This window comes from Prionailurus bengalensis, chromosome D3 (assembly GCF_016509475.1).
Source record: "Prionailurus bengalensis isolate Pbe53 chromosome D3, Fcat_Pben_1.1_paternal_pri, whole genome shotgun sequence".
Taxonomy (NCBI): domain Eukaryota; kingdom Metazoa; phylum Chordata; class Mammalia; order Carnivora; family Felidae; genus Prionailurus; species Prionailurus bengalensis.
In genome coordinates this window covers 26678233-26704828 of record NC_057356.1, presented here as the reverse complement: position 1 = coordinate 26704828, position 26596 = coordinate 26678233, and the positions used below count along the sequence as shown (strand labels likewise).

The 26596-nt window shown below is 52.0% G+C and overlaps 1 protein-coding gene across 3 annotated transcripts in view; it reads left to right on the top strand.

Annotated features, from left to right (window-relative positions):
• Nucleotides 1-26014, top strand: part of KIAA1671 (KIAA1671 ortholog) — a 149059-nt gene extending 123045 nt beyond the window's left edge. For all 3 annotated transcript variants that reach the window (XM_043558077.1, XM_043558079.1, XM_043558078.1), the window contains 7 exons: nucleotides 4824-4942; nucleotides 9006-9261; nucleotides 11994-12168; nucleotides 14294-14418; nucleotides 15839-15972; nucleotides 19569-19651; nucleotides 20849-26014. In XM_043558077.1, the coding sequence (XP_043414012.1) occupies nucleotides 4824-4942; nucleotides 9006-9261; nucleotides 11994-12168; nucleotides 14294-14418; nucleotides 15839-15972; nucleotides 19569-19647 (888 nt within the window). In that variant the 3' untranslated portion in view covers nucleotides 19648-19651; nucleotides 20849-26014. The remainder of the gene's footprint in view (nucleotides 1-4823; nucleotides 4943-9005; nucleotides 9262-11993; nucleotides 12169-14293; nucleotides 14419-15838; nucleotides 15973-19568; nucleotides 19652-20848) is intronic.
• The last annotated feature ends 582 nt before the right edge of the window (nucleotides 26015-26596 follow it).

Here is a 26596-nt window from a genome sequence, read left to right as displayed (position 1 = left end):
TCTCATCTGAGAAAGGTCAACCGAATTGACTCAAGAGTCATTCTCACTTTAAATGATAAGATTTGGTCATCCTCATGTGACAAATGACAACTGAAATGCGGCTCTGGGTATCGGGTGGCTGTCCATTGGGGATGCACGTCAGAAAAGACTGGCACGTGTTCCAGACGGGGGACTCACTGGGACACACGTGTGTCATTCATTAGTTTGTCATCTGTATTGTCGGCATCTACTTGCCTGTGGACGGTGAGGGTTTTTGTAGCAGCCTGGTGAGGCAGGCCTGAACTGGAAGAATATCCTGCCTTAAAGCTAATTAAAAGTCTGACTTTGGGAAAGTTTTTATTAGAGTTTTGGGGCCTTTTGGGGCCTTTTGGTGGTTGATCTCGAGGCCTTGCAACCCGGGGAGCAAAGCTCAGGCCTCACTTGATTTGAGTGAGGGTCTGCCAGAGGGAGGAGCCATGAATAATTTGCAGTGCATGCAAGGTTCCCAGGATACTCATGGAGAAAGTGCTGATAAACAGCTCGCTTTCTTAAGCCTCATTTACAAGATGAATCCCCCTAGATAATCCTACCCCCTGAGTTACTCCAAACTTGGGGGTCTGTGTTGAAGAGTAGTGACTGTGATGGCATTCCGCCAAATATGTAACGTTTGCTCTTTGGTCCAGACAGCGAGGCACAGAGAGGTTAAGTAGCGTGCCCAAGATCACACAGCTACTGTGTAATGAATCCATACATTCTGGCTCCAGAAGCAGGACACATCCAAGGGAGACTGAAAAGAGGTCAATTCTAATTATTACACTGTGGGAAGTTCTACAGCAGTGCCGTCCACTAGAACTTTCTGCAGTGATGGAAATGTTCTGTATCCGTGCTGGTCAACATGGTAGCCACAGCTGGTGGCTATGGAGCCCTTGAAATGTGGCTGGTGCCACCGAGGAACTGAATCCTTTGTATTTTTTAATTTTAACAAATTTATGTTAAATTTAAATAGCCACATGTGGCTAGCAGCTATGTGTTGCCCAGCACAGATATAGAGACTTGAGATCTAGGGCATGGTGAGAGCCGTGGGGCTCCTGAGCCAGCCTTGGTAGGGGTGAGTTCAGGGAAGCCTTCCTGGAGGAAGAGCCCTCAAAGTTGAAATCTGAAGGTTAGCTGGGAGGCGGTGGCTGCTCCAGTGGGTCTGGAGGTGAGAGAGAGTGTAGCCGGGGGCACATGAGGGGGGAGCAGCCAGTGGGAGGGCCCAGGATGGGCAGGAGATGGTGGGGAAGGAGCCCAAGTAATGATGATCCCACAAGCCACTTTGAGGAGTTTGAACTTGAGCCTGACGGATGTGGGCGATGAAAGGGCTTTGGCAGGGACCTTGCAGGCCCAGATTATGGTTTTGTAAGTATAATGGGAGGAGCCAGAGGTGAGGGAGGCAGGGAGACCTTGGAGCTGGCCAAGGCCGGACAGAATGTTCTGGAAGGAGACTTTGAAGGACCGGGTGTTGATTTGATGGTGGGAGTGAGGGAGAGAGGAGTCAGGGGTGCTGCCCTGGGGAATCTCGAGTCTGGCATTAGGCGGTGCAGGGAGAAAGCGTGTATTCCTGCCTGTGGTGATTCCACATCCCTGAGTGTAAATCCTAAATCCCTTCAGGGGGGCCCACAGACCGGGATGGATGGAGACCTACGTGTTGTTGCTGAACGCCATTGACATCCAGCCCCCGTCTCCTGCCCTGATTCCACCCTCGGCATCCTACCCACCCGGCCGTTCTGATTTCCAAAGGCCCCACCTCCACCTCCCTTCTCCATCCCTGAGCAATGAAAGACCCCCGTCCTTCCGGGGGAGGGACATGAAAATGGTTCTGAACACCTGCAGCTCCTGTCCCCTCAGCTTGGTGATTTCCGGAGATTATGTCCTTGAAGCCACAAAACAACCCCCGTTTTTCCAATGGGGAAACTGAGGCTTGAAAGGGTGGAGTCACGTGACCAGGCCACACAGCTGAGACAGAGCGGAGACAGCAGCACCCCCCTTCTGCCTGAGCTGTGACACAGAGGTGTCACCCCTCTGCCTCCCACCACGCTTGGCACACGCCGCCCCGTATCCAGCGTGCAGCTGTCTGAAAGTGCTCAGGACAGCGACGCCGAGGCCACCGGCAGCAACCCCCTAAGGCCCCAGTCTCTGGATTCTGCATCTGACCCGTGTAGGGGATTAAGTTAGGGAATGCCTGATTCTGTGACATCTTTGAAAAACAGTGAGCAGCTGGGGATGTGCTCAGATGGCGACTTCCATTCCTGGGCCCCAGGGAGAACTGTGTTCAGGGTCCAGGGCATCTGAGAATGTCAGGTGATCTCTCAAGGCAAACACGTCCCCAGTTTCCCCGAGCGGGGACTGACTTCATCCTTAAAGCGTGCAGACAGCCACCCCCACATGCTGCCCATGGGCCTGGAGATTGGGCAGGCTGTCCCAAGACTGGCTCGCTCATCAGAAGCCAAAGCCTTAAAAATATGCCACCCCTTGACCTGGTGATTCTAAACTTAGGAATCTCTTCCGTGGGAATAATCACAGACATGTGTCACTGTAGCCTCGAGGACGTTCGTCATGTTGTTGATTATAACAGGGAGAAATGTTCAGCAACCTAAATGCCCAACACTTGGGGATTGGTTAAATGAATGAACGGTGCTGAGTGCATCCAGTGGGATCTTCAGCCTTTAAAGATGAGGCGTGGATGGGCGCCTGGGTGGCTCAGGTGGTTAAGCGTCCGACTCTTGAATTTGCCTCCATCATGGTCTTGCAGTTCGTGGGATCGAGCCCCCCCCCCCCCCCATCGGGCTCTGTGCTGACAGTGCAGAGCCTGCTTGGGATTCTCTCTCTCTCTTTCTGCCCCTCCCATACACGCACACACACTCTCTCTCTCTCTCTCTCTCAATAAACAAACGTAAAAAAAAAGAAAAAAAAGATAAGGATGTCGATGAATTGGCCCAGGGAAAGTTCTGGATGGGACTATGCCAGAATGTTGTCAGTGGATGAGGGGTGTTACTCTTTGCGCTTTTCTATCATTTCTAAACGTTTTACAACAAACACGTGTTATTTTGTTGCCTCGTCGAAGAAAAGCGTTCTGCAGGCAGTGGTGTTGGGGGTGTTCAGACATTAGCTGTTGTTAGGGTCTTCGAGTGTGGCCGTCTGTGAGGTGACAGAGGGCTTTCTTCTGAATGCCCATTCTTGCATATGTCCCCGCACAGCATCCCCTTGAGCATTGTGGGGCACACAAGTGTCCCCAAAAGCTGAGAGGAAGAGAATGGGGAAGGGGGTAGGCATAGGAGCCGTCACATGGGTCCCGTCCTTGGCGTCCGTGCCCTTAGCCTGGCGACCGTGTCCTCACTGGACCCTTGTAGCTTCTCTGGGCCCCAAGTGAAAACCCTGAGGTCATACAGCTAATAAGCATTTCCCCGGGCCTGTGTTCGCTCTCCTGGACCCTATAAGCTTGTTCAGCCAAGGACGGTTCCGCAGAAGCCGCGGAAAAGCCTAGCGTGTAAACTAAGATGATAGAGCATCTTGACCTTGAAGAGCACATCGGCTGGGTCACAGAACCTCAGGGGTTGTGTCTGCTGTGCTGCGATCCCCCACCCCCGGTTCCCTGGTGCCTGGCACATAGTAGGCGCTCAGTAAATACCTCTTGAGGAAATACCTTCTATGTCAAACTTTAGCTGGTACCACAGTGAGCCCAGCATGGGCAGGAAGGGTTCGGCAGGAGGAGAGATCGCCGTGGGTGCAATGGCTTTGGCTGAGGAGGATGGGAGGAAGAAGGAGGGGTGCAAGCAAAACCACAGAGGCTGGGATGTGGGAGGCTTGTGTGGGACTCAGTGGGGAGGTCCGGGAGGGTGGGAGGAAGGGTTTGTTTGGGGCAGGAGATGGCACAGTGGAGAGGAAATTTGGGGCTCCATTACAAGGCGTGTTGGGATTTCAGCTGGAGGGCACTAGGGAGCCACTGAAGGTTGTTGAGCAGGGAAGGGGCTTTTAACTTGCCAAAGTGAATAAGGTGGGGGAAGCCAGCAGTTCAGTCACTTAGTGGAGGTCTACAGACTGCCCACCATGTGCCAGCACTCCTTCCAAGCGCCCCGGCCGGGGGCAGAGATAGCAACTGAGTAGGTAGTGAATACCCAGCGATCCAGGCTGCCTGGGATGCCGTGGTTATCCGTTTGGATGTGGGGTCCCAGCCTCCTGCCCGGGTTTGGGTTCCACTTCACCGTGCACAGGCTGTTTGATTTGGGACCTGTCACTCGACCGGCCTGAGCCTCAGTGTTCCCATCTGCAAAACAGGGATTGTGATAAAGATTACCATGGGATTGCTGTTCAGCGAGACAAAGTGCACACAGCTTGATTGCCGCTGGGCACAGTTAAATGCTCCACGAATGCCATATTGGATGATGCAGATAGGAAGCCGGTGGCGGTGGGAACCTGGGGCGGGGGACGGGTGAGGGAGCATCCCTACCAGGTGGACAAGTCCTGGGAGACTGGAGATGGAGAGATCATCCCGCCTGCAATGCCAGGCGGAGAGGGGCCCCGAGGACGGGCAGCGTGCTGGGGAGGATGACACCTTCATCTCAGCACCGACTGAGATGCTTGCTTGCCTTCAGCACCGACGCTCCTGCATCCTGTGATGCCTTGGGCACATTGGCGCAGTTGGTCGCCCTAATGCCCACCCCAGACATTTGGACCCGTCGCTGAGCACAGTCGGGAGCTGGGGCGGGTTTGAGTCAGGGGCAATGCCATGTGATCTGTGTCAGCTGGGGACCAGGTTCTGAGCATTTTCCCCTGATAGAAATCTCCCCTCTGGCTTGTCCCCACAGGACCAACTGAAGCAGTGTTTCTCCAGGCGGCCCCCCGAAGCCAAGGACACCGACACCCTCGTGCAGGAAGCCGACAGCCAGTATGGGACGTGGACAGACCAGCGCCAGAGTGGGGAGAGGTAGGGCGTCCCAGGGCTTCTGGCTGTGAGGTGGGGCCCCTGGATGGCAGTGTGGTCCACCTGCCCCCTCATTTCTATATAACTAGAACCTGTTTTGTGCGTAAGTACGAGAGTAATCCATTCTTGTTGTAAAAAAGAAAATTTAGAAAGTACAAATTATTTTATTTCATTTGCTTTTTAAAATTTTTAATTTTGAGAAAGAGAGAGACAGAGCGCGAGCAGGGGAGGGGCAGAGACAGAGGGAGACACAGGATCCCAAGCAGGCTCCAGGCTCTGAGCGGTCAGCTCAGAGCCCGATGCGGGGCTCGAACTCACGGTGAGATCATGACCTGAGCCAAAGTCGGACGCTCAACCAACTGAGCCACCCAGGCGCCTCAGAACATACAAATCATCTTAAAATAATGTATGAAATGTCCAGATTAGGTAAGTCCATAGAGATGGAAAGTAGGTTAGTTGCCAGGGGCTGGGGGTAGGTAGGTAGGTAGGGGCTGACATTAACAAGTAGCAGGCTTCCTTTTGGGGGAACGAAGAAGTTCTCGAATTACATCGTGGTGATGGTTGCACAGTGTGCTAAATGTCACTGATGGAAAATTTTGTTATGTGTGTTTTACCACAGTGAAAGAAATTATGAAGAAAATGAAAAACACCTATCATCCCAGCCCACAGATCATTAATGAGGGCATCAGTGTTTTTTGTTAGATGTCTGTCTAGACTTTTTTCACCATATCTGGGTATGTTTACAAATCTAAGAACGTACTATACGTGTTGCCTTATTAGCTATGTCTGCATTTAATATCACCCCAGTTAAACTTTTTTTTAGCTTATTTATTTTTTGAGAGAGAGAGAGAGAGAGAGAGAGAGAGAGAGAGAGCAGGGGAGGGGCAGAGAGAGAGGAAGAGAGAATCCCAAGCAGTGCAGAGCCTGATGCAGGGCTCAAACTCATGAACCATGAGATCATGAGCTGAGCCTAAATCAAGAGTCAGGACGCTTACCTGACTGAGCCACCCATGCACCCCCTTTTTATACAAAAAATTTTTTTAGTATATTTATTTTTTGAGAGAGAGAATATCGCCCCAGTTAATGGCTTGGAGGGCCCTCAGAGGTCTGCCTGGTTTTGACTGTGGCAGAAGGCTTCAGGTTATCAAGAACAGCCTGGATACAAGAGGCAGGCACCTCTGAGTTCTAGCTCTACCCTCGCTGGCTATGGGACTCTGGCTAAATTAGCTACGTTTTCCCGGTTTTCTGGTCCTCCTCCTCTGTGGGAAGGGAACGACGCTTATAAAAACAGCCAGAGTTTATTGAGCCAAGCACTGTTGTAAGCACGTGAAGGTGTTAACATCTAATCCTGTCGCCCTGTCTTGCGGAGGCCAAGGCTGAGGCAACCCATCACAGGGGGTGGCTGGGAGGGGAATCTGTACGGCCATCAGCAGATTTCCTGGCACATAGTAGGAGTACCTGTTCACTGCACCTGTTTGTGGTTTTAAAGATACGATATTTCTTCTCTGCCTTGGGTGGGACATCTGGGGTGGACGAGGCGGTGTTCTCAGCTCATGTCTTCCCTAGCCGGGGGCCCCAGGATCACGTGGTCATGTGACCACAGTGAGGGCCGCGTGGTCTTTTAAAGTCAGAGAGACCTGGGTTGACTGCGGCATGGCCCCTTGCCAGCTGTGTCACGACTGTTTTCTCGCCTGTGGGTGGCATGCCCGGGGCTGGGGTGGACTGAGCCGCAGGTCTCCCACCTGCTTCCCCCGCCTTCTCAGCTGGGAGGTGGTCACAACCCTCTACTGGGTAACGTCCCACAGCCCTCGATATAAAAGTTGGGTGGAGGTGGATGGAAGTAAAAATGGGTCTCTGGCGGCGGGGTGGGGGGGGGGCCTGGTGGCTCAGTCGGTTAAGCAGCCGACTTCAGCTCAGGTCGTGATCTCACGGTTTGTGAGTTTGAGCCCTGTGTCGGGCTCTGTGCTGACAGCTCAGAACCTGCTTGGGATTCTCTCTCCCTCTCTCTCTGCCCCTCCCCCATGCTCTCTTTCTCACAAAATAAATAAATAAACATTAAAAAAAAAGAATGGGTACGAAGACGAAAAAGGGAAGCAAAGGTTTCTTAAAGCTCCTGTGAAAGCCTTTTCTCCCCTAACCCTTGAAATGTGTTTTGTTAATGAGCCTATTTACCTGTCACTAGACTTAACTTAAATTTCCTGCAAGAACCCTCGGGACGCAGAAGGCTGCGTCTCCGTCTTGCGTCTCTCACGCTCCCTGGGCCTCTGTTACCCCCAGAACCTAAGGCCAGGTGAGTCCCGGCCTGGGGGACCTGGGATCTCTCCTGTGGGTGGACGCCCCCTTCTGTTCCCCAGAGGCACTGCAGCGCCCTCTCCCTGGCCGGACCCGCAGCCGCTGTGCCCCCAGCCCTGGGCAATGGCGCCATCTGCTGCCTCCTTGGTGGTATTTCCCTCATGGTTCGGGGACTTGCTTCAGTCCCACCCATACCCCAACATCCTGCCCCTTCCGAGGAGTAACATCATCCCAGGGCTGACAGAGCATGGCTGTGCCCCCCGGGGTGAACAACCAGCACACCTGGGTCGGAGGTTCTGCTCAGGGGTGTAGCTCGGGCAGCTTCTAGGGCTGCAGACCCCTTCTATCAGCGATGGTGTCTGGGTGCCTGACTGCCCTTCCTCCCGGATAGCTCTCCCATGCTCGTGACTTTGGTGTCTTTTTAATGGGAGGGGGGAGACTTTTTAATTTAATGGCTTAATTTTTTTGGCTTAAGTGATTTATAAATTCCTATCTTATGTGGTCCCAGTTATCCAAGCCATACTTAAATACATTACCACGGGCAGACGTTCCGGAAGTCGGAGAAGGGTCAAGGGCATGGATTCCAGAGTCCGTTCTGGCCCTTTGGGCAAGCTACTTCACATCTCTGTGCCTCGGTTTCCTCATCTTTAGTGGGATCAATATTTAATTTCCTGAGGCGAATCCCACCTGATGGCCTTGTGGTGGCTTCAAGATCAGAGGGTGACCCTCACAGGATTGGGAAGAGGATTCAGGGACTCAGTTTTTAGCATAGTGCCTGGCACAGAGTAAGTGCTCAGTAAATCTTGATCGCATGCATGCCTGAGTGAATAAATAAATGAATAGAGCCACGTGGAAGATTCCCCCACCTCCCACTCTTCCTCAAGTGACTGCTGGCGATTTTTTTTTTTTTTTGACATCAGCGTTTGTCCAACAGAAATACAGCTCGAGGGGCGCCTGGGTGGCGCAGTCGGTTAAGCGTCCGACTTCAGCCAGGTCACGATCTCGCGGTCCGGGAGTTCGAGCCCCGCGTCAGGCTCTGGGCTGATGGCTCAGAGCCTGGAGCCTGTTTCCGATTCTGTGTCTCCCTCTCTCTCTGCCTCTCCCCCGTTCATGCTCTGTCTCTCTCTGTCCCAAAAATAAATAAAAACGTGGAAAAGAAAAAAAAAAATTAAAAAAAAAAAAAAAAAAAAAAAAAAAAAAAGAAATACAGCTCGAGCCGCAAAGGTGAGGTGTGGGTAACTTAAGATATTCTTGTAGCCATGTCAAAACAGTAAAAAAGAAACCAGGTGGAAATTAATCTTGACAACTCAACTTAAATAACACTGTTTTATTGAATCCAGATCTGAGATGTTATCATTTCAACGTGTAATCAGTATTTTACATTCTCTCTCTCTCTCTCTCTCTCTCTCTCTCTTTAATCCAAAGTGTTGGGAATCTCACGTGTACTTTATACTCTGGGCTCACAGGTGCCACATGGGGATGGCCCAGTAGCCACGTGTGACCAGTGGCTCCCTCACTCCTGCCCAGTACAGGGTCGGAGGGTCTTGAGCGGGGCAAGACTGACCCCTTCCATTCCACACCTGTGGAATGTTCTGGAGGCATCATGGGCAGCACCTGGTTGTGCCCAGAAAGGTTATCCCACAGGGATGTCCTGAGTCTTGTTTCCTGGCATATAAAACACACCCCAAACCTGCTTTCTGCCACTTCCTTTGCTCGCACTTTGTTTTCTGAAACCACCTGCACAATCATATCTCCCTTCCCTCCTTTCTCGTAGTCTGGCTCCCGAGTCCCCGTCCCCAGACAGCAGTGCCGTGTCGGTGCGCAAACAGTTGCCCGGCAGCCGCCTGTCCTCCCTGTCCTCCCAGACGGAGGCCACCTCGGCCGGGGACCAGCACAGCGGCTCCAGGGACCAGCGGAGCACCAGCGTGGACCAATCCAGCACTGACCTGGAATCCACCGATGGGACGGAGGGGCTGCCCCCACCGGACGCTTGCCCTGCGAAGAGCGTGGACGACTTCTCCTTCATTGATGTGAGTCAGGAAGTGGGAACGTGCATCGGGAAGAGTCGTTCCTTCTGAAAGGGCTGCTCCACCATCTCCCAGCCAGTTGCCCCTCCCAGGGGTAGAATCTTTGTGCCCGCGCCCCCCCGCCCCCCCGCCGTGGCAGGTGCAGAGGGCACAGTCTTTGAGATGGGACCGATGTCTGCCTGTAGCTGGGACCTACCGTATGCCCGCAAATGTCTTCACCTCTTGGAGCCTTGGCTTCCTCATCTGCTGATAACCAGCACGATGGGCTCCATGACCTCAAATGTGATCGTGTGTGTTCACGTTAAAACCGATCGTAGCCCGTACCTGCTAGGTCAGCGGGACGTCTGAGGGGGGTCTGCCTGAGTTCACCATTCCCGGCATGCCGAGTCTGGAGTTTGCTCAGACCCATCCTGCTGGGTGTCCACGCCGAGGTCTGGCTTGGTGCGATGTGTCTCTGGTCCCGGGGGATCCCAGTCTCTCTAGAAATGCATAATAGCAGTTCCAGGAAGCAGAGCCACCCCTCCCCCCCCCCTCCCCCGCCGGCACAGACAGCCCTTATGTGGGTCCCCAGCCTCCTGGATGCCAGCCACCCAGGCCCAGAAGCATCCTGCTCCAGCCCCTTCCAGACCAGCGTCTGTCCTCTTCCCTCCCGCAGGAGCTGCCCCCCTGCAGGGGTCAGGGACATTTTCCTTTTCAAACTTTGAAGTCTTACTGTTGTCCTTCTCTGACATTAGGGCTATCCCCCACCCATCCTCCTGTGGATGCATCATCTAAATGATGCAAAATGTAAAGGCAAGCCGCTGTCTTGGCCTATACTCTTAGGGATGGCGGCCCGGATTCTCCCCAGAGAAGGAACACTGCTGCTTGAGGAGAAAGGTCTCCCTCTGGGTCCTTAGAGGGAGCGCCCCCTCCTAAGTATGGTCTGGGTCTCTCGTTGGCACCTCTGGGTAAGGAAGGGCAGAGACGGGAAAGACACAACTTCAGTCTCCATTGGGCCACCCCCTATATAAACATGAACTAAGGATTGAGTTAGGTGATATATTCAGTTGTTCATTCAACAAACACTTAACTGAGCTCAAGCTATGCGTCAAGCATTGCTGTAGCTTCCGTGCTCGTATGATGTCACTGTGACATAATCCTCTGGACTTAACCTTCTAGAAACCTAAGCAATTCTTTCTCAGTGGCCATTATAAATATCAACAGCAATGTCAGCGGCCACTGGTCCCTGAGTGTCAGTCCCTGGACTGCTTACATGTCAGTAACCCCAAGAGGCAAAAATTCCTGCCCCATTTTGCAGCTTAGGGAACGAAAGTGGCCACTGAGTGGCTCAGATGCAGGTGTCCCTGAGCACGGGTCCAGCAGCTGGCTGAACGCACACTGAGGTCTCCATGCACTGCCCACCACAATTCGGGTCTCCCGTGGGGGCTGTTTGGAGGTTGAAAGGGAAGGTGCGGCACTAAGGTATCCAGACCCACAGCCCCAGCCTGTGGCTGCAAGAGCAGCCCTGGGAAATCACAACCAGCCACCCTTCTCGGTAGTTCCCCCGCCCCCACTGTCTCTGAGTCTGAAACACTGGCTCTGTGACTTGCGTGTCTCCCCTTCTTGCCCCAGCCCCATCAGGTCCCACCGCTGGATGCCATTGTGACCAATTTGAGAGGCAGGTGCACAAACATTAGCTCCCTCCTCCTGTCCCCGGTGTGGTGTGTGCCACTTCCCAACTGGGAAATGATTCACTGAAATTAGCCCGTCCGTCATCGCTCGTCCAGCAAGGCCTTGGGTGATGGAATTTCTCCAAGGTAGACCTGAGAGGGAGAGACCAACATTGCAGGCAAGCACGCGAGCTGGCCGGTAACAGCTCTTGCCTGTGGGAGACTTTCAGACCCTGTGTGAAAGCAGGGCTTTCCATACCTGGGCTCACCGAATTCTCCCAGCTTCCCATAGGAAGCGGATATGATTGGGGTCCCCTTTTTACAAAGAGGGACACCCAGGCTCAGAGAGGTGAAGTCCGCTGCTCGAGGTCCCACAGCTAAGCTTTGAACCGAGTGGGACTTGAGCACAGAGCTCTGAGTGCCTCACCACCATCCCCCCCAGGCGATCCCCGAATGAGTGACTGCCCGTCCTCTATGCTGGGCCTACCTGGGTGGTCTGCATCCCCGGCCCTCGCACTGTGGGAGGTGATGAGCTCGGAAAGCATCACTGACCGTCTGCCTGCCTCCACTCGGAGCGTGACGCTTGCAGACGAGTGCTTGGTGCAGGCGCGTTGCCCTGCCCGCCCCTACCTGTGCCCTGAATTATCGTGAGCAAAGGGGGGACCACGCAGAGAGTGCCTCAGCTCATGGGCCCTGCGCGGACAAGGTTCCTACAAGGATTCGGTGAGATGATGTATTCGGCTATTCGTTCAACCAGCAAACAAACACGCATCAGGCTCCTGCTGTATACGAAGCGCTGCTCTAGCTTACCTTCTCCCAAGGTGTCACGCGGAGGGGAAGGGCACTTGCATTTCTGTCCACCAGGTGGCTGGCTCCGTGCTAGGGCGTTCCGCCTTCATTGGATTCTTGTGACCAGCCTACATGGTATGTTTCACAGAGAGATTTAGGCTCCCGGGCTCAGGTGGCCCACATACCACCTAAACAGCATCTTGGGCATCAGGGAAGCTACGCACGCCTCCCGCGGGTGGTGCCCTCAGTTAACGGTCCCCGTGCTTTTCTCCTTCCCCCTCCCTGCTGCTCCCAAAGCAAACCTCAGTCCTCGACTCAAGTGCCCTCAAGACCCGGGTGCAGCTCAGCAAGAGAAGCCGCCGCCGGGCTCCCATCTCCCACGCCCTCCGGCGCAGCCGAGTCAGCGAGTCGGAGAGCAGGTCTCCCTTGGAGGACGAGGCTGACAATGCGTGGATGTTCAAGGACTCAACGGGTATGCCATGCACCCCTTTCTGCCCAGATACCACGCTGAACAGCAGGACGGATTTGGGTTAGACACTGAGCAGAACTTCCTGCCCTTATCGGTTGTAGGATATTAGAACACAGTTACAGAAGAAACTGTGCTCTCTTACTCTACAGACCTTATTAGAAACCAGGTGAAAAAGGCTTTTGTCAGGATGACCTTTTAATTTGGGGCTGCACAGGTTGCAAAGGACAGAGGCACAACTTAATAGGATTTTACTGTTTCTGCCTTTACCATTATTAAATTTACTCAGACTTCTTTCCATTTGTTTGCTGGTCTGAGCCCAGATTCTCGAGTTGGAACATCAGTTCTGTTTATCATCTGCCATTTTTGTTTCTAATAAATTATAATTACTATTTTTAACGTATATTATTTATTTTGAGAGAGAGAGACAGAGTGTGAGCAGGGGAGGGGCAGAGAGAGAAGGAGACACAGAATCCGAAGCAGGCTCCAGGCTCTGAGCTGCCAGCACAGAGCCCAATGCGGGGCTCGAACCCACAAATCGTGAGATCATGAACTGAGCCGAAGTCAGATGCTTAACTGAGCCACCCAGGCGCCCCTGTAGCAAGTTATTTAAGGCTACACATTTTCCTCTGAGGACTTCTTTGGTTGAATCCTGTGAATTGAATCTTAAGGAGCCAACAGGAATTAGCCAGGGAAGGGTATTCCAGACAAAACTATCAGTGGGATCAAAGGGGCAGGTGTGTAGAAAGAACATCTGTGTGTGTGTCAGGGGCCTAAGTGGTTTGGGGCTGCTCAAGCCGGGAATAGCAGGGATCGTGCCAGAGAGGTGGGCAGAGGCCAGCTCATGGACAGTCGTGATTCCTTGCTAAGGAGTTTGACTTTGTGGCTGGGGAGCCATGGAGGCACATGAAGAAGCAAAATCTCTTCTTATAATGGAAACCAGAGCAGGTGACACCCCCCCCCCCCGCCCCACTCTACACATACACAGCAGTTAGTCTCACACACACCATTGCAGGGCCTTCGTCCTCTTGGGGTTCACCCATGGCCAACAGTGGGGTGTAAGACTTCTCTCTGCACACTTTCCTGGGTTTTCTGAGCCAAACTCCACCGAGCTGCCTGGAGCAAATAAAAACCAATGTGGGAGGGGCATCTGGGGGACTCAGTCCATTAAGCATCTCGAGTTCAGCTCAGATCCTGATCTCACGGTTCAGTCCGTGAGATCAAGCCCTGCATCAGGCTCTGTGCCGATGGTGCAGAACAAGCTTGGGATTCTCTCTTTCCCTCTCTCTCTCTGCCCCTCCCCGACTCATGTACACACACACGCACACTCTCTCTCTCTCTCTCTCTCTCTCTCTCTCAAAATAAATTAACATTAACAAAAAACCCAACAACAGTGTGGGGACAGAAGCATACCAATACCCCCAGCAGGAACATGGCAGCATCCTTCTGGTTCCCAGCAGCCTTGAGGAGCCAGCCTGGGGCTGGGGAGGCCTGGGGGTATGCCTTCTGAGCCCACCCCAGCTCCCTGCATGGCCTGGGGGGTCCAGAGCAGCAGACCTTGCCTGGTTCCTCCCCAGCCCCTCCCTGCACCCCTCACTGCTTCCAAGCCCGTGCCAGGGCCCCCCCGGGAGGCTAAAGCCCCTCGCTCCTGACTCCTGGAGGAGTGGGGACAAACAGTCCACACCCCCAAAGTGTCTCCTACGAGGCTGCAGCATGGCCACGCAGTTAAGTCCCTGAAAAGGGGGCTTGGGCTAAAGGAAGCAGCTTCCTGGTCCAGCTCTGAGCGGGCCTCCCACAAGACACACGAAGCCCCCAACCCCGTCTTTTAAGAGCACGGGCCACACGCATTGCTGGCTGAAAGCATTCCTGTGTCCTTTTCTCCGCCAAAGACTTCCTTCTCTCTCCCTGACTTGGAAGGAGCTGGGAGCCCGGAGGGGGGTCTGACTGTCCCTTCTCCCAGGAGAGCACCCATCGTACTGTATTGCCACTGATGAGGCACCTGAGTTTGTCCTCGTCTGTAAACTGGGCCAGTGATCCATTCCGTACAGGGCCGGTGTGAGGACCACGTGAGGGACGGTGTGCGGGGGACCTGCTGGCCGCCAATGACCTCGTGCTCTTTTCTTTGCAACAGAAGAGAAATCTCCCAGGAGGGAAGAGTCCGATGAGGAGGAGAAGCCACACAGGGCCGAGAGGACCCCCCCCGGCCATCCCCAGAGGATGCCCGTGTTCCCAGGCATGGACCCGGCCGTGCTAAAGGTACCACGCTTCACACCCGGAACGACCCTCAACCATGGCAGTGCAGAGAACGGGTCCCGTGTCTCTTTCCCTCCCTCCCTCCTTCTCCGCCTTTCTTCCCTCCCTCCCTTCCTTCCTTCCTCTCCATTTTCCAAACCGTTTGACTCACAAGAAGTCGCGAAAATAGTACAGGGCGTTGCCCTGCGTGCCTCGCCCGGCTTCCCCCGGTGATGCCTCACGTGACCACAGTCCGCGTCATTTGTCGCAAGAACAAGAAGCCAGTAGACGGCAGATGCATGGTGGTGCCTGTGGTTGATTTTATAGGCCTTCAACATGGCAACGTCTTAGTTTTTTGGCTTTATTGTCCAGCGTTGGAGCAAACGCTATCTTACAGGGCGGCCTAACATAGCAGGTGGTGAAAGGCTCCGGGCTCCCAGGTGGATGCGTGCGTTAACTCCCGAGGCCAGTCCTTGGGTCCCTGGACACAGCTCAGATCCACTGCGCCCTGTGAAAACGAGGCCCTTGCAGTCCGTTTGCTTTGGTTAGCACAAGTTCCTCGAGCCTGGTGGCAGCCACACCTGCTGGGGTCACTCCTGGCCACAGGCGACGCTTGGTCGTCAGTTACCATCAAGGGAGGCCAGCAGACTTATCTGGAAGGAGCCCTGGAGTTGGGGGTGGGGGTGGGCAGACCCGAGTGAATGCCAGTTCACGAAAACTGTGACTCTGGGCGAACTGCTTGAGCTCTGACCTTTCGGCAACTCCTCTGTGAAATGGGGAAGCGGGCTACTGTGTGTCATGTCAGGCCTGGTGGAGCCCAAACGGGGGGCGTCCTGTGCACAGAGCCGTGAGGCAGACGGTAGTGAGGAGGGCCGTCCCAGAGCTGCCTCAGAGACAGCTGTCACCTGCCACTGTCCCGGCCCCGGACCCCCGAGGTTCGGAACCCTGTGCCCACCGTACCGTCACCCCATCCCCAGCCAGGCCCTTCAAAAATGGGTGAAAATGCACCCTGCTTTTTTCCTGCGGGAATCCGATGGTGAAAAAACCTCATTTTATTCATGTGGACACAGGACCAAGGAGCTTGGCAGAGCTGAACGTCCTCTGCAGGATGAGGCCATTACCTCCATGGCCGGGTTCTCGGGAAGTTAAAGGAGACAGAACGTCCTGACCTGAGAACATGCAAATGGTGACTTTTCCATCAAAGACAACATGATTGTGTGGGGTTTTGATGGTGGTCCTTTGATCCTAGTGGTCAAGGGTGGCTGCATGGACCACAGGCCTGGCCTCCAGTTTCTCTTAGCCTCCGAGGTCAGGCTGTGTTTCCTGCCTGGGTCCAGTTCAGATGCTGGGGGGCCCTGTTGTCACCATGCAGCGATGATGCCATCAGATGGGACCCTTTCCCAGACCAGAGGCAGTTACAGACTCGGCTCTCTTCTCTCCCCAGGCTCAGCTGCACAAGAGGCCAGAGGCAGACAGTCCCAGCGAGACCCCAGGCTGGACCCCCCAGCCCAGGACCCCCAAGTCCCCCTTCCAACTGGGCAGTCGTGTGTTGCCCTCCAGCATGGAGAAGGACGACAGGTGAGGGGTCCTGCGGATGAGGCCCCCCCCAACCCCAGACTCAGGATGCACTTCTGGGGGGTGCTTAAAACAGAACAGAAAGAGAGTTTCAACTGTTTTCTCCCTTTAGAAGCAGAACTTTGATCACTGGAACTCTCAGCAGCCTGATGTCTGAAAACACACTGAGGTGGGGCACCTGGGTGGCTCGGTCGGTTAAGCGTCCAACTCTTGGTTTCAGCTCAGGTCATGATCTCACGGTTCGTGGGTTTGAGCCCCACGTCGGGCTCTGTGCTGACCGCTCAGAGCCTGCTGTGCATTCTCTCTCTCCCTCTCTCTCTGCCCCTCCTCCACTCGCTGTCTCTCTCTCGCTCTCTCAAAAGTAAATAAATAAACACTTAAATAAATAAAAATAAAAACACACGGAGGTGGGGGTAGAGGACCAGGAATCAAGGCAGCTGGCCTCACTCTTTTCCTCCTCTCTCCACTTCCCCCATGGAGGTCCAAGGCTCTGTTGTGGGAAGACTACTGAGCTAGTCCAGCCTTCTGCAGACCGATGGGGAAACGGAGGCATCCTCCCTCCTCTTACCCTCCAGGGAAGGGCCTTCGTCTCAGGAGAATCAGGGAGACCCTGGAAGATGGATGGTAGGGCACAGCCAGGCTGAGCAAGACAGCTTAATTCAGCTGCCCTGCGTCGAGTCACTGCCCCCATCCCAGGCTGGGCCAGCACGACACAGAGACGAGCCCAGCACGGCACCTGCCCCCTCCCCCACCCAGGGGGCTCCCAGACCAGGCGCTTCAGCAGCTGGGGGTGGAGGTTACAGAGCACGCTTTAAGGGCACTCAGGTCACACACATCACACAACCGGGCTTCATCCCAGAGGTGCGACTTGAGAGCTGCGTGGCCTGGGAGAGTCCCTGGGCCTCTCTGAACCTCAGTCTCCTCATCTGCAAAATGGGTTGACTCAACCCCCCTGACCTTCCAGGGCGGTCATGAGGATGAACTGGGGAACTGTGTGCGGAGCCCTTCTGCACGTGCTCAGGAAAGGATAGTGGGATTCTCGTCACGAGTTAGCACATAAAAGTTAGGGGTTGTTCCCGCTAGGACTGTAATGTCATAAGTGCTGTGAGAGAGCAGGGGTTGGAAAGCTGTAGTCCACGGGCCGAATTCCGCCCACGGTCTGTTTTTGCAAATAAAGCTTTATTGGCACACAGCCACACCTATTCCTCTGTGTATTGTCCACGGCTGCTCTCCTGTTACAGGCTGCAGGGCTGACTAGTCATAACACACACCTCCTGACCCACAAAGTCAAAACGACTTACTCTCTGGCTCTCTATCGGACCCCTGTGCTAGAGGAAGGACTCATAACCCAGACTTGGGGAAGGAGAGTGCAGAAGAAGGCTTCCAGGAGAAGAGGTAGCCTGAGCCGAGTCACGATGGACAAAGAGAAGGCAGCGTGAGGGGGGCCCCAGGCTGAAGGCACAGCACGTGCAAAGGCCTCGAGGCACGATATTACGGGGAGCTGCGGGCAGTGCCTATTATTAGAGCACAGGGTGGGCTGTGGGAAGCAAAAGACAAGAGGTTGAGAGAGAAACAGGCCACAGCTGAGACGGTGCCTCTCATGCCCTGGGGACACGAGAATCGCTCTGGAGTCAGCAGAAGGTTCTGGCATTTCTCTGGGGCTGGAGGAGCCCCCAGACCAGACCAGGGTCTCAGAGGCAGCTCTGGAGGCCGGGTCTTGTGCCTCCGCCATCAGGCAAGGCTGGCCTGGGGTAGCCCGGAGCCCTGTCTGCCCAGGGGACCTCTCCTTCTTCATAGACCCCCCCATCCCTCTTTCTGGGTCACCAAGTTCCCCAAGCCCTCTGGGGCCATGGGGTCAGGGACTCTCCCTGAGAACAGCATAGATCAGGTCTCGTGAGTACTTGTGTTTAAATTATAAAAGTAGTGTATATGCCCACCATAGAAATTTTGGAAAATATAAAAAGAATATAAAACAGAAAACAAAATCACCCATGATTCGCGCCCCCCCCACCCCAAGACCACCAGTGTGATGCTGGGGTCTCTCTCCTTCCATTTGAATGTAATTTTAAATGTAATTGAGATGACGTGTGTGTGCGTAGCTCATTTTCCCGTTAACGTGTTTCATGTGACTGTTTTCCCAGGGCCATTAGACAATCTTCATAAAAACGATCTTTTTCTTGAATAAAATTTCAAACGATGATGACTTTATTGTTTTTGTTAAAATGGTACGTTCTCATTACAAGCAGTTTGGAGAACACAGCAAAGTACGTGAAGAAAGTAAAAAATAAAATGCTCAGAAGTGTCACCATTGATACAGTAGCTGCTCAAATGTATTCACTTAGATGTGTCGACCTGTGCACTTGTGGTTTGAGTACTTTTATGGGTGTGTGTTCTTAAAAAAAAAAATTAAAACAAATCTTGACCTCTTCCAAACAATCATTTGTTAACATTTGGTAAACATAAGGCATCTATCTGTGTCATACGGGCCACATATTAGTCAGTGTCTTCCAAAGAAATAGAACCAGTTGGATGTATATATACACATGCACACACAGAGTAGGAAGAGACAGGGAGAGAGAGGGAGAGGAAGAGGGTGGGGGATGGGAAAGGTAGAGAGCAAGGGAGAGAGAGGGGGAAAGAGAAGGAGGGAGAGGGAGAGAGATTGATACTTATTTTAAGGAACTGGCTCACACGATTGTGGATGCTGGCAACTTCCAAATCCATAGGGCAGGCCAGTAGGCTAGAGACTCAGGGAAGAACCAATGTTGCAGTTTGAGTCCCCAAAGCAGTCTGTTATCAGAATTGTGGGGAGCTCAGTCTTTGTCTATTAAGGTCTTCAACTGATTGGATGAGGCCCACCCATAACATGGAGAGTAATCTGCTTTACTCAAGGTCTACTGATTTTTTTTTTAAATACTAATTTCTTTAAAAAAATTTTTTTTTTTACATTTATTTATTTTTGAGAAACAGAGACAAAATGTGAGCGGGGGAGGGGCAGAGAGAGGAGACACAGAATCCAAAGCAGTCTCCAGGCTCTGAGCAAGCGGTCAGCACAGAGCCCGATGCGGAGCTCGAACCCACGAACCGTGAGATCATGACCTGAGTCGAAGTCAGACGCTCAACCGACCGAGCCACCCAGGCATCCATCCCAATACTAATTTCTTTTTAGAAAATGCCTTCACAGAACCATCTAGAATAATGTTTAATCAAATACCTAGGTACTGTGGCCTAGCCAAGTTGGCACATACAAATAACCATCATGGGCATTTCCATGGGTGGAGAGCTAGAAGGATGGAGACACGCCTGGGTGACAAATGGATTGATGGATGGAAATAATTCTGTGTCAAATGACTTCACAGCTGCAGATTATTTCATAGAATGGGCATACCACGATTTATTCAATGTTCCTCGTTGTTGGGCACTTTGATTCCCGTTTCTTGCTCATCAGTCACGTTAACAGGGGCACCTTTCCTACCTGCGAATGCCCAGCTCAGCGGCACCTCGGCACAGAGGGTTCGGAGTCTGGTACCGCATAGCCCCGCCTGCAGGGAGTCCTCAGTCTGGCTCACGCTTGACTCTCACTGGCTTTGTGTTTTCAGGTCGGAAGAGCCCTCTCCCCAGTGGTTAAAGGAGCTGAAATCAAAGAAGAGACAAAGCCTGTATGAGAACCAAGCTTGAGCAGGTATGAAGGGGCGCAGTGGGGGAACGTGGACAGAGCCTGCAGTCTGCAGAGTCAGGAACCTAGGCCAGAAGGCAGAGGGTTGGAGACTTTTGGACCCTAGGAGAGAAAAGGGGAAATGGGTGCGGGTGTTCCGGGCTCGTATAAAGAGGGCTGTGGTGACCTGTTTCCTCTTAGGGGAAAAAACCCAGGTGGACAGCCTAGGGGAAGAGCCAGATAAACCTGGGCTCTGGGCTCATGCACTTGGCTAGCTCTTCTCACTGCATCTCACAATGCTTTCATAAAGTGGAATGGTGAGACATCAGAGATTAGCTTAATCCAAAATGTCCCCAGTTTTTGCATTCATATACAGCCTGCATAATTAAAAAATAATTTGGAAAAAAAAATTTAAAAAGTCAGATGATTCGATATGCCCCAGTGCAGGTCCCAAATGACTTCAGATCTCGAACTTCAGTTTCCCCATCTGTAAAATGGGCTAATCGCGTCCATGTTGCCAAGTGGTCCCCAGGGCTCAGTAAAGATGCACTAAAGTGCCGGTGGTTAGTCCTAGGGGTAGGAGCGTGTGGTTCATGCTCCCTAAAAGTCTGCTCTGACATGAGTAGCACAGGAGACCCGCCAGCCCCTTACCCACAAACCTCAAATCCAGAAGACACCGACAACGAAGCATTTTCATGACCTACTTAGAGGCAAACCTGACCTGCATGGATGTCTTTACATTACACTGCAGGTGTGATAGGGGCTTTGCATAATATATATGTATGTTACATAATACATATATGCATGTATATACGTTTGTATAATAAACGTCCCCCCCACAATTCTAAATTCCCATCTAAATCTGTGCTCAGTTTTAGATAAGGAATCAGAGCCCGTGTTTATATTTTGTGTTTAGGGCTATACAAGTGATATCTCAGTTAAACTCATAGAAATCCATATGAGGAAACTGAGGCTGGAACCCTGACCTGACCCTAAATTTCACATTTGTTCCACTGCATCTGACCACCGGCCACCTTTCTCACCCCACTCCTCCAAAAAACAAAACAAAACAAAACAAAACTCCAAACTCATCTTTCCTAACCTATGGCTTGTGGGGATGGCCGTCTTGGAGAATACCCAGAAAAGGTTTTAAGGCTTAATGGCAGAGACACATAGGGTCACATGTTCCCCTTGCTGACGTCAGGACTGTCTCTTCCTCTCCAGACAGGGGACACTGCCACGTCTAATGAACAGAAGCCTTAACTGTCAGAACCCGAAGACGAGGCCACGCTGCTGCCATTCGTTCCTGCACATGGTTACCTGCCTGGGCCCTTGCAGTTGGGTGGAGAACACCGGCTGGGGCCTCCTGGCGCTCCGCAGGCTCACGCCGGATCAGGGCGGCAAGACCCACCCTCCTCAAGCAGTTGCACGTCTCCCCAGACAGCACTTCAGGCTGAGAACGAAGCCAGGCTGCCCAGAATTGTCCATGTTGGTGGTTTTGTGTTTTCCATAAAAATGTGCATTTCTACCCACTTTTAGACACCACTCCAGGAACATGGGTTTGAGGCTGGACCATCTCCCTGGGTTCTGGAAAAGCACCTGTATTGTGAAAGCACTTCGTCCTCCAACCCCAGGGCAGGTCTCTTTCAAGAGCATATTTCCAAGGAAGAAGAAACCATCCGTTTCCTGCTGTAACTGTGGTCCACGGCAGTGTTACGGGGTTGGGGTTTTGATTGCTTTTTTGGCAAGTTCTGTCTCCCTCCCTCTCAAAGAATCAGCAGTTCCAGTTTTTTAAACACACACGTCTTTGCAGTGTATTAATCCTTTCAGCGGGGCTGTGTGCATAGTTGACCTGTCTCATTATACGTCTTTTTTGTTGGCTTTAGAAGGCGTTAAAGCAATAATTCAGCCAATTTTCTTTGAAATTAGATATGTACATATGTTTTTTTATGTTAAAGAGCAGAAGGAAAGATATGTGAAGAGTTTGCTTGACATATTCGATCATCTCAGGTTATCTCATCCCTACCCGATGCTTTTAAAACAAATTCTAATTGTCACCCTTGTATACCAATCTTCTTGGTTCCTTTCCATCTGAGCTCTGATTTCTATGGAGTGACCTTTGTCCCTTGGCCTCAAATGTTCATAAATTGCAGCCCAAATGGCAGTGCCTTTTCACTCAAACATCAGACCTGCCCTGAGAATCTTTATCTCCAGTCGTTTTTGAACATCACCCACACTGCCGGCATGGAAGAACCTTTCCAAATAGATAGGTCTTTGAACAAATGCATGAATGGGGGGTTCTTTTTTTTTCTTCTCACCTCTTCCTTCTACCACTCCTCCGTCCCCCGCCAACTCCACCTGACCAAGTGCTTATTTTAGGTCCAAACGCAGGAAGTGAGGGTCTTGCTGAAACTCTTCTCTGGACGAAAGTGCTGGATGCTAGGTGACAAAGTATAAGGTTCACCTTGCCTCTTTTTTTTTTTTTTTTTTTTTTTCTTGATAGCACTAAGCTCACTCCCAGGAATCTCCAGGACCTCTGGGGATTGTCTTTCTTTTTGGAGATTCTCAACACCAGCCTCCTCCACCTCTGAAACCCAAGGCTCCCGCAAACATCCCAGATATGCTTGACTGGCCACCTGCCATGCCTGCAGTCGCCATAAACTTTGTGCCAACCTTGCCTGGGCTGTTCACAGGGCACCCTGTGACCGCTGAGGGGTGCCAGGGCTGAGTTTCCTAAGGCTATATATGGAAGGCTATATATGGGGATTGAGCACATGTACGCCCACCCCCTGACTTCCCAAGATGTGAAAATCTTTCTTGATAAATCCATTATTTGCAAAGGGTGTCAAAACATACCATACCATCCTTCCCCCTGGCCATGTCTCCAGGGGTCTCCATGTGTCTCCCCATCTCTTCTTCCTCCCTCACCCTTTACCATCTCTTCCTTCTCTTGGGGGGTCAGTGTGGGGGGTGAAGAGCAATCCTGTTTCTTCAGGTTAAGCCAAACATCTGGGCCCCGGAGGGCAGTTGTGGTTCAGCACCACGGACAGGGACCGAAGCCCCACCCCCTTCCCCCCCCCCCCCCCCCCCCCCGCCCGCCAGTCCTTTTGGCTGAACTTTGGCTACTGATGAGCAGTTGTTGAACCATGTTACCCACCCAACCTTTTGCATCTGGAAGCCTCATTGCATCTGTGTCTAGAGGTTTGGCCCTGCTTGGTAATAATTTGAATTCCTTTCATTCCCCAAGTTAGTGGTCAATCAGTTCTCTGGGGCATTGGGTGGGATGCATCTAGGAACTGCTGCTTTGTGATTTTCCTTTTTCCTTTCCCCTTTCACTTTCCCTTTCCTTTCCTTTTTTTTTAAAAATTTTTTTAGATCCACTTAATGTTTTAGAACAGTTTTGATGCAATGGCTTTCCAGGTCAATAGATCCCCTTTAAAGATACTCCGCATGTTCTGACCCTGACTCTTCCTGGCTCTTGTCTTTCTTTCCTTCAAGCGGGAAGGGTCCCTTGATGCCATTTTGGACAGTAGGAATTTACCTGCTCAGTTCAATGAGAATATTGATACTCACCCATGCAGAACTTTCCAAGGTTCAGTTCTGTTGTAGCCCAGTATATCCAACAGGAAAGAAGAACACTTGAACATGAGATTAATCTGGAGATCTTTTGCCTATCCTCCCACACCTTGATTGGAAATAAGAATCCATTTAATTCCTTCCTGATTAGGATGTACAAAGTCCGCCCCCCTTGAAAGTGACTAGAGCAGCCTCACCTCTCCACTGTACAAACGACCATCACAAGGGGTCAGGAGCCACCGTCTCCCTGCAGGCTCCCCATGAGCTCTGGATCCCACTATGACCAGCGCAATGATGTTAGAAGTGACTGATGCTTTGGAACTTTTGCGAATAGCTGGGCACGTGTGTCACTGGTTTTCTCCTCTTTCTAAACTGAGTGAGCTCTGGCGCTCAGTGGACAGTTGTATGCTAGTTTCTTGAGTTTGCCTGGGCCACCTTTGGATATCTGTGTCTTCTAAAACTAACTTAATATGCCTTAACCATTTGTATGCAATCAAGTCACCTGCCCTCATCCAACCGCCTTCCTGGGGGCCTTTGGCTCTCCTTAAATGAGAGCCTTATACTGAACACAAAACCCTATGTACGCACAGTCTCTCCCTCTGTCTACACACACACACACACACACACACCCTTTGCACGTCAGCATTTTGATGGCTGGTCTTTTGATCGAGTCTGTGTGTTTTTCCCCTCCAGTGGGTCCCCTTCTTCATGGTCTTTTGCCTAATGAAACAGAGGCCTTTGGCTTGTGAAATCCCATGGTGAGACCTCAAAAATCCGTGTTGTGGGGAATTCCTTGGTGCCATCAGACAAATTCTGGTGAACTCAAAGGCTTGCGTTGTTTTGATGTTGGGGGTTTTGAATGACACTGACCCGACAGCCTCAGGTTTTCCAGGATTCAGGAAAAGGACAATGAGATGGGGAGTTTTTCCAGGGGGACGAGCCAAGTCATCTGTTGTGAGACAAATGTGTTTCCCTTTGTGTGTCCTGGGAAGTGAGGCCAACTCTAGGCATTGCTAAGGAGCGAGAATAGAAACAGGCACAGGTCTGAGGTCCCAGAGTTTAGGGGCTGCGCAAGGGATTGGGGGGAAGCCCTTGACGTGCTTTCCCCACAGGAGAGCTCAGCTGCTCCCACCCGGTGCTGTGAACTGCCTCGTCCATTTATGCTTGTACATGTCTTTGTCACACCCCCAGATTGCCCCAGGAGCTAGGCATAATCACAAAGCTGAAAACCCACAGGGACATGGCCAGATCGCCTCCCAAACTAAACACTTTCTCACAGGTGACTCGGGCCTGCACAAAAGACAGTGTCCCTCCCAAGGAGAATGCTGGCAGGCCTGCCTCTCCCTCATCAGTTTCTGTTTCTTCCCCCTCAATCCTTGTGTTTCCCCCTGCCCCATAATCCTGTCCCTTAACACAGGAAGCTAGGTTCCTGTCCCTAGAATTTCAGGGTGAGCCTGAGGGGAGAAGTAGAGGCAGGAGAAGATCTCTGTCCAATGGGGGATACCCTCCTCCCTTAATTCACGCCGTGGCAAAGTCACCACCGTAATGGAGAAACCTACAGCCTCAACTGTGCCTTTCTTCCACCACCATGTATTAAACATGGAAGCAAAACTCCCATGGCACCATGGTTCCGTGGGGTGGGAGGGACAGCACTGACCTGGAGGGAGCCACCTGGAACAGGTAGGACCCACTCCACACGTGGAAGGCAGTCCACCTTGGGTTACACCCACCTAGGAAGCCACGGTTCCGGGCTCTGCTGTGCTATGAGTCAACCCCGCTGGGATTCTGGGCAAGCCGAGGTTCTGGAAATGTAGGGCCACATAGAAAGCCAGTCAGTATGCGAGTGTGACAGGTGTTCGCCACCCTCTGTCCTTTGGTTCCCACCATCCCACCCGTCTAGAATTTGCTTTCTTTTGTTTGGATTGATTCCTGTGGGGAGGGGTGCAGAAATCTGGGTTCTGCAGACTCAGCCTCAGGTTCCTGGAGCGCTAACCCTTAAAATCAATCGGCTTCTCCCCGAATCTTCTTAAATAGTCACTGTCCAACCTGGTGCCGGGACATCTCCCTCTATGAATCCAACTGGCCCCTTTTTTTGACAATCTCCAGTGGTGTCACGCCTACAAAAAAAAATGCTGTTGTCTAAAGAACAATTTGAGCTTTTTACTGGTCTCATTTCACATAGCCTTATAGATCCTGTAAATAGGGGGCTCAAAAATAATATATTGTGTTATGGAAGATAATTTTGTACTGTGCTGTTTCCTAAATCATACTAATATCCTAGAAACGATGTACTTCCCCGACGGATCTGATCCTCAAAACACTTTGTAAGATGGAGGGAGTGGAAATACATATAAATCCGCTATATATTTTCCTAGCCTTTCTTCTGGGGCCCTTCCTGAGATATTTGAGTCACGGTAGGAAAGAAACTCCAGTCCTGTGTATAAGTTAAACCTGCCTGCTGGTGTTCTTGCAATTGCCTTATGAATTCACAAGCTCTAGGGGTTCTGAACAGAAGGTGGACGACAGGTACTTTATCCAATCCCAAAAAGAGTCTCTAATCGCGTGACTGAGAATTCATCTAGAAAAACTTATATTTTTAACGTTAAAACAAATGGGGGCTTCCTGGACCTCACAGAGTATTGGATATCTACAAGTGCTTTTATATTTTGTAACTGTAAAGAGGTTTCATACGCACAGAAGAGCAGTTGGGAATCTGGCCAGCTGCCATTAAACACGATGACCTTTGCATGTACAAAGATGTTGCATTCAGACTATGAAAATAGCAAATAAAGCTTCGATGCAAGTTGCACTGGAGAACTCCGTGTGTCAGTGTCGATGCAAGTTGCACTGGAGAACTCCGTGTGTCAGTGTGCGGATGAATGGACTCTCCCATGCATGCACCAGCTGAGTCGGTCTGTTGTCTGTGCTGAGCTGGGGGCCACCGGCAGGAAGGGGGGGAGCTGAGGTCCTGGGAAAGGGGACCCGTGGAGACAAAGCAGGATTTCCATTCAACGTGGGGTTGAATCCTCATTCTGCCTCCTCCCGGCTGTGGGAGTGCTGATAGCGGCATTAGCGGGCAAGAGTTTAAGCCAGTGGTCCTCAACTGGGTGGATAGTGGCCCCCAGATGACACCTGGCAAAGACAGGGGACATTCTTGGTTATTACAAAGAGGGGCGGGAGGTGCTTCTAGCATCTAACGGGTAGAGGCCAGGGGTGTGGATCAATATCTCACAGGGCACAGGACGGCTCCCCCCACCACCAAGAATTAACTGGCCTCCGATGGCAATAGTCCCGATACTGAGAAACTTTAGGCGGAGGAAACGTGGCATGTGAAAGTGTTGGGCCACACAGTAGGTCCTTTTAGGATCCAGAGATCCTAAAGGATTGGATGGGAGG